The sequence below is a fragment of the Pangasianodon hypophthalmus genome, chromosome 8 (genome assembly GCF_027358585.1).
Source record: "Pangasianodon hypophthalmus isolate fPanHyp1 chromosome 8, fPanHyp1.pri, whole genome shotgun sequence".
NCBI lineage: Eukaryota > Metazoa > Chordata > Actinopteri > Siluriformes > Pangasiidae > Pangasianodon > Pangasianodon hypophthalmus.
The window spans coordinates 23,458,949-23,464,948 of record NC_069717.1 but is presented as its reverse complement, the minus strand read 5'-3'; the positions used below and the strand labels follow the sequence as shown (position 1 = coordinate 23,464,948).

Genomic DNA, 6,000 nt, shown 5'->3' with positions numbered 1-6,000 from the left:
TGTTACACAGGCTGAGACAAGCATGTTTAATACACCCTGAAATTAGAGGTTTAAAAAATATCCAAGATCTATTTTACTTTCTGAAAACATGATGCCCAAAGCAATCCAAAACCCTCTCATAATCATCTCATAACTGTCTCAAATGCATATCAAAAGCCATAATATATGTTCTAGGTTTCTAGTTTGTAGCTGGAGGTAGTGCAGATATAGGACTCCTTACGGATGAGAGAACATTATTTCTTTGTATTGTCATCATCTTATCTAGGGAATTAGCAACCATTGAACAGCTAATCTATAATTCAGTGTGAAAAACAAGTGATCTTTATGATTTAATTACCATCTAAGTTCAAATTCTCCCCAGCACTGGCAATATTAAGGGAACTGATAAACAGCCAGCAATATGTTTCCATGACCACAGTTATGTGGGCAGGACATAGATGCCCAACCATTTCCTTTCTCCACCCATGAAGTCTTTTTCAAGTTGAAGTGGAGACAGATTTGTTATCAGAGGGGAGAAATGGAAGCTCAGGAGCACTGGATGATACACCTGCAGAGGGTCTTCTACCCTACTCTCGCAGCCATTGGAATCCCCTGTGAGTATTTACATTCATACTCATTTGCACATACAGCATGCATCTGAAATATTAATGGATATAGGTCAATGAGAAGAGAATGGTAGTGATGGTTTCCATGCATACACTATTAGAAACAAAGGTTAAATCTAGATCCCTGAAGAGTTCTTCAATTTGTTTGTCTGGAGGGAACCTTAAGGTGGGGCTGTTTAATCTTATCTACATAGGGTTGGGTGTGCTTGCAGGTTTTCACTCCACCGATTCACCTGTAATCAGTTCATTGTAGCCTTCAGTCATTTCTAAGTTGTGGCTCTTGCTTTGTTGCAATGAAAACTTGCAGCCACATTGGCCATTTGTGGGAACGGTTCCACATAAAATCACAGGTACAGTGTTAGGAGGCTAAAAACCCTTAGATGATCCCAGAGGATTTTTAACACTTGGTTTCCCAGTCATCTCATTACTCATTGATTAATTTGCAAGTGATGAATTCTAATGTTTTGCTCTGCCCTGTAGCTAACGTTATGTCTTTCGTGATCTTCTGGAGACGCAAATGCATGCTCTCCAAATCGAGCACCTTCTACCTGATGGCCATCTCCATAGCTGACACAGCTGTCCTGGTGTTTATCGTGGTGTTGGAGCTCTCCGTTAAATACCTCACGGTGGAGCCCTTCTGGTCTCAGGAACCATGGTGCAGCCTACGAGACATCTTCACTTACGGAGCCTCCAACACCTCTACATGGCTGGTGGTGGCCTTCACTGCAGAGCGTTTCCTCTCCATTACCACCTATAGTCTCAGGAAGCACATGGGCATCCCTCATGGTACATTATGGACCATCTGCATTATCTGTGCGCTTAGTCACTTGCTGGCATTGCCCTATTACTGGGCCTACGTATCCATGTACAGCCAGGATCTCCAACGCTGGGTCTGCATATATAAACCCAATGCCACCATTCAGTACACACTCACCATAGTGAGCATGCAGACAATTGTCTCCCACATATTGCCCTTTGTCATTATTGGCGTCCTGAATGGCCTGACGCTGCGCCAGATCTCTCTCATTAATCGAGTGCACATAATATGTACATCAGGCCAAAAGGTGACACCGCTGCTACGTTCACGAAAGAGGAAGTCTGTGGTGCTTTTGGTGACCGTCTCCATGACTTTCGTGTTGCTGACCATCACGCGCTCCATCACTCAGATCATCCTGCGCACTAAGGGCTGGGCACTGAATCGCGATGACTACAGTCTGAGCATAAATGTTGCGGCGGATATCGGCACCATGCTCAGCCTTAGCAACGCCGCCATAAACATGTACTTGTATGCATGCACACAGACCAGATTCAGACAAGAAGTTATTACCTGTGTCAAATATTCTCTGAGGAGATGCTGCTTGATCACAAATGGTCCATCAGGACACAAATGAGGCCCTGTTTGGAAAATGGAGGAGGTAAACACTCTTAGAATAGCTAAGAGTTCTTATCTTCCTAAAGGAGTGCCTCTCTGCTATGAAACACCCGCCTAAAGGCTCTAAGGGTTCCCCTGGAGGAACAAACTGAAGAACCTTTAAGGGTTAAGACTGCAATGCGTATTAATATCTTTTACAAAAAGAGAAGTGCAATATGATGTGTAGCCAAATCAGATCAGATTCATATTATTTGTTCATCGGCCTGTATTTTCCTCTTAATTCATATGTTTAAGTTTCAGTTATAACTTTAATTGTTTAAGTATCACTGTGCTGTTCTGAAGTTATTGTACCTACTGTAGCAATTGTGCTTCATCCACTTTTACAGATCTTTTTATGTTTACAGGGAACTGAAAACTACATGTGCTATGAAACAAAATGCACTGTAAATATAGTAAAATACAATGCCTCCAATGAATAAATGCTTGGTTACCTTGATGTTCAAGAATTTATTTAATTTTTTGACTTACATTTTCATTTCCATCTGCAAACATACAGCATTCTCTCAAATACCTTCTGCACACATTTCTTCAAAATGCATAGTAATATAAATTCCATGATTAACTATTCAGTTGTGTATTGTTTCATTTATTATTATTGTATACCACACAATTTTATTTGTATAGTGCTTTTAACAATGGACATTGTCACAAAGCAGCGTTACAGAAATATATAAATTCAGGATATAAATTTTAAATGTATAAATTTATCCCCAAGTATTATATTTATTTTATGTCTAACTTTTCTAACTTTGCTAATTCTGTGCAAATCCTTTTTGGAGGTTTAAAGCAAATTCACTCCATATTAGTGAATGAGACTATTCTCAGACTAAAGCATGATTCTCAACTGAGAAATGAAAAATTCAATTGTATTAGTCTGGACTAGTGTAAAAACCATTATTAAAGATACCGTTATTAAATAAAGCCAGGTTTGGAACTGCTCCAGAGCTCCAAGAGGGGGTGGAAAGAGGGTAGGTGTCTACAGTTGACATCCATCAACTTTAAAAATGAAAAAATTAAATGATATCAGTTCCTCTCCTTTTTGGAGTGTGATATGATTAAGGAATAGAACATGATGGGATGGACTGTTACAGGAACAGCACTGTCAGGATGGTGTGATGCAACCCGTGAAGCAAGTCTAGTTGTTTTTATATATATATATACACAGCATGTCTTAAAGTGTTTTATTCCTGTTTTACCAAACAAATGTTCCAACATTTACAATTTACTTTATTAATGAACATCATATTTTTATAATGCTTATAGTACATATTTACATATTAAGGTTACAGAAAATCCACAAGACATGTTAGTTCCTGTCATAACTTAGTTCCTGTTCCTTCACCAGTCTCTCATTTTTTTTTCTTCATGTTACTGAGAATCTGGAAAGTCCAAACTCGTCTGTCCTGAAAACGTTCCCACGGTGGAAGACCTGCTGAATTTTACAAAGTGCTGAAACAGGAGACTCCTTCCATAAATGTTAAATAAACGTCTCTTTACAGAAAACATCACCATATCAATGTGTATAGTCCCTGTGAATGAGCTTTTACTATAGAAAATGATAATGTATTTAAACAGAACTCTTGTCAGAACTATTGTCAGAGCTTCTGTTATAGAGGATTAACCAACACATCCTGACCAATCAGACTCCAGAATTCTGCAGTGCTGTGGTGTAAATATTCTCGACTGACTTGTGTGCCAGTCCCTTCTTCATGTCAGGCCTGGTGACAGAGATGGTCATGACAAAATTTATAGTATTTACTTTTCTTCTTGTCTCCTATTTTGCTTCATGTTCTAGACATTTCATTAGACATTGTTTTAGAGAAGTTGTAAAATATAGGTACAATATAGTCTGAAGCAAGGTGAACCCATATGAACACTTGCATAAAAGGAACTGGTGCCAGAAAGCCACTGTATTGGTTACCAGAATGAACCTCCTAACAATGAAAGAAATTTAATGAGAGTTAATTTTCAGTGCTTAGAAACCGTTTTTAGTCCTAGCACCCCGCATCTTACTACCTAAACACATCCTACTGATTCACAAACCAAAAAACGAGTACAACTTTTCCTACTAAATAGCTACATTTAGACAGCCGTGCTTAGCAACTCAAGATTTTAAAGCATTTTAATTACTAAAAAAGAGGTTCAAATATAAAATATATATTAATCAGTGTCTGCAAACATTTATTCAAGACACCCCTCTTCCTTTTCACACACGTATTCCTCTCATCTGCAACTTCATTTGTTCAAGCCAGTCAGTCTGAACCCAATAAACCGGCTTTAATTTTGCCTTTGCGCAAATACGCTGTGTCTATGAGGCTTGTATATTGTTTGGAAGTGTTGCTATGTTTGCATTTGAAATTTAATTTCCTTTAAAAACACAGAGAAGTGCTCCAAACAAGTCCAGCCTATAGACTCAACAACAAGACGAGGCAAATAGACATTGTTTCCATAGAGCATTGCCAAATAATAAAGGCTGCTGTGTAAAATATTATAATAAACCATTATAATGTTTCCTCTCAACTGGAATTTCCTCAAACACTTTCCAACATGTTTATGGGATAAGTTAATTAGGTAAGGGATTTTGAAACCCAATTATATAACGTGTGTGTTTTGCTTTGCATTGCCAAAAACAACTATGACCACCTGTCCAGATGTTGTACATTCTGTAGGACATATTTCAGGACATTTATGTTTTCAGAAGTATTGCTTCAACATGCTTTTTAGACAGGAGTGATGGACTGTAATTATACAGTTTACAGCTTTAAACTAGTGGTTTAGAGTGAAAGCAGACTGGCTGAATCAGAGCCATCTGACTGATCTGACAATAATAGGTCTTAAAGTGGATGAATTATGTCTGTTATATTATTCGTCTCTTTTCTAGAGAGCTCTCTTTTTCTTCTTATATAATAGAAAAGTACTGCTGTCAAGCTTTCCTTGATCACAGCAACTGCATAAAATTAGAGGTCTGTTAGTATGTCATGTGGAGGGTAATATCTTCAGGCATAATGAAGGGTCGAACTCTAGTGTTGCCACTTTTACCATGTCTTCCAACATGTTTTTTTTTTTTTTAAACTACTTTTCAGAGTTCTTGCATTTTCCAGATAAAAAAAAATTCCAGACCTACCAGAAAGATTGATCAAGATCTACTGTATGTCCAGCCTTTCTACTATTTTTGACTAGTCATTAACTGCATTATGAAAAGGTTAGTGTTAATCTTGACAGCTAATTTGGTTTTAGTCTTTTGACTCACATACTTAATAGCTCTTCTTATTAGTTTTCGCCTACACTCATGGGCGAAAAAAATGGGCCAAGCCCAAAATGGCAAATATAAGTTTTTAATGGTCTTAACAACAAATCATTGGTCAGAAAATTAGCAGGAATTAAACAAATGCACCCCTGAGAGCTCCTGTGCCACCACTTTCTGGTTTACTTTTGCTGCAGTGAACTGTTTGGGGAAAAGCTAGAAACAGGGAAATTCACTTATATAGTCTTCTTGTACACGAAGGTAAAATCATGATAATGATTAAATTGTTTGATGTAAAATTCAAACTAAAATTCTAGGTGTACAAAACTTTCCCAAAAATATCTTCTGGGATCTTTTTTTTTTTTCTTAAAAAATGAGTCATTATTTGCAGCCCATCAAGGACCACAAGACTTAAACATTTAAAGAAATCAAAGCTATCCCATACTAAGTTCCTTTATCTATTTGTTTAATTCTTGCTAATTTCCTGACCAATGATTTGTTGTTAAGACCATTAAAACCTTAGTATTTTGCCATTTTGGGCTTGGCACATTTTTTTGCCCAGGAGTGTATATTTAGTTAATGAAAGTAAAACTGAACTATTTTTTAACTACATTAAGGGCTGGTTTATGCTTCTGTGCTAATGCGTGTTTGCATCATGAAGAATTTACAGGATTTATGTCTCATCCTGGAGGGAAACCACAGATCACACTGCTGTGTGT

The 6,000-nt window shown here is 37.5% G+C and overlaps 1 protein-coding gene across 1 annotated transcript; it reads left to right on the top strand.

The window, feature by feature from the left end:
* Positions 1 to 433: 433 nt before the first annotated feature.
* On the top strand, positions 434 to 2,495 carry LOC113533602 (probable G-protein coupled receptor 139). Its single transcript, XM_026925841.3, has 2 exons — positions 434 to 593; positions 1,086 to 2,495. The coding sequence occupies exons 1-2, from the start codon at positions 518 to 520 to the stop codon at positions 1,994 to 1,996; spliced, it is 987 nt and encodes a 328-aa protein (XP_026781642.3). The 5' UTR covers positions 434 to 517; the 3' UTR covers positions 1,997 to 2,495.
* The last annotated feature ends 3,505 nt before the right edge of the window (positions 2,496 to 6,000 follow it).

What these genes read in the sequence shown, in the direction of transcription:
- LOC113533602 (XM_026925841.3), top strand. Translation starts at nt 518, where the DNA reads ATGGAAGCTCAGGAGCACTGGATGATACACCTGCAGAGGGTCTTCTAC. An exon ending in CGCAGCCATTGGAATCCCCT is followed by an intron (nt 594 to 1,085) that starts GTGAGTATTTAC and finishes TCTGCCCTGTAG; the next exon opens with CTAACGTTATGTCTTTCGTG.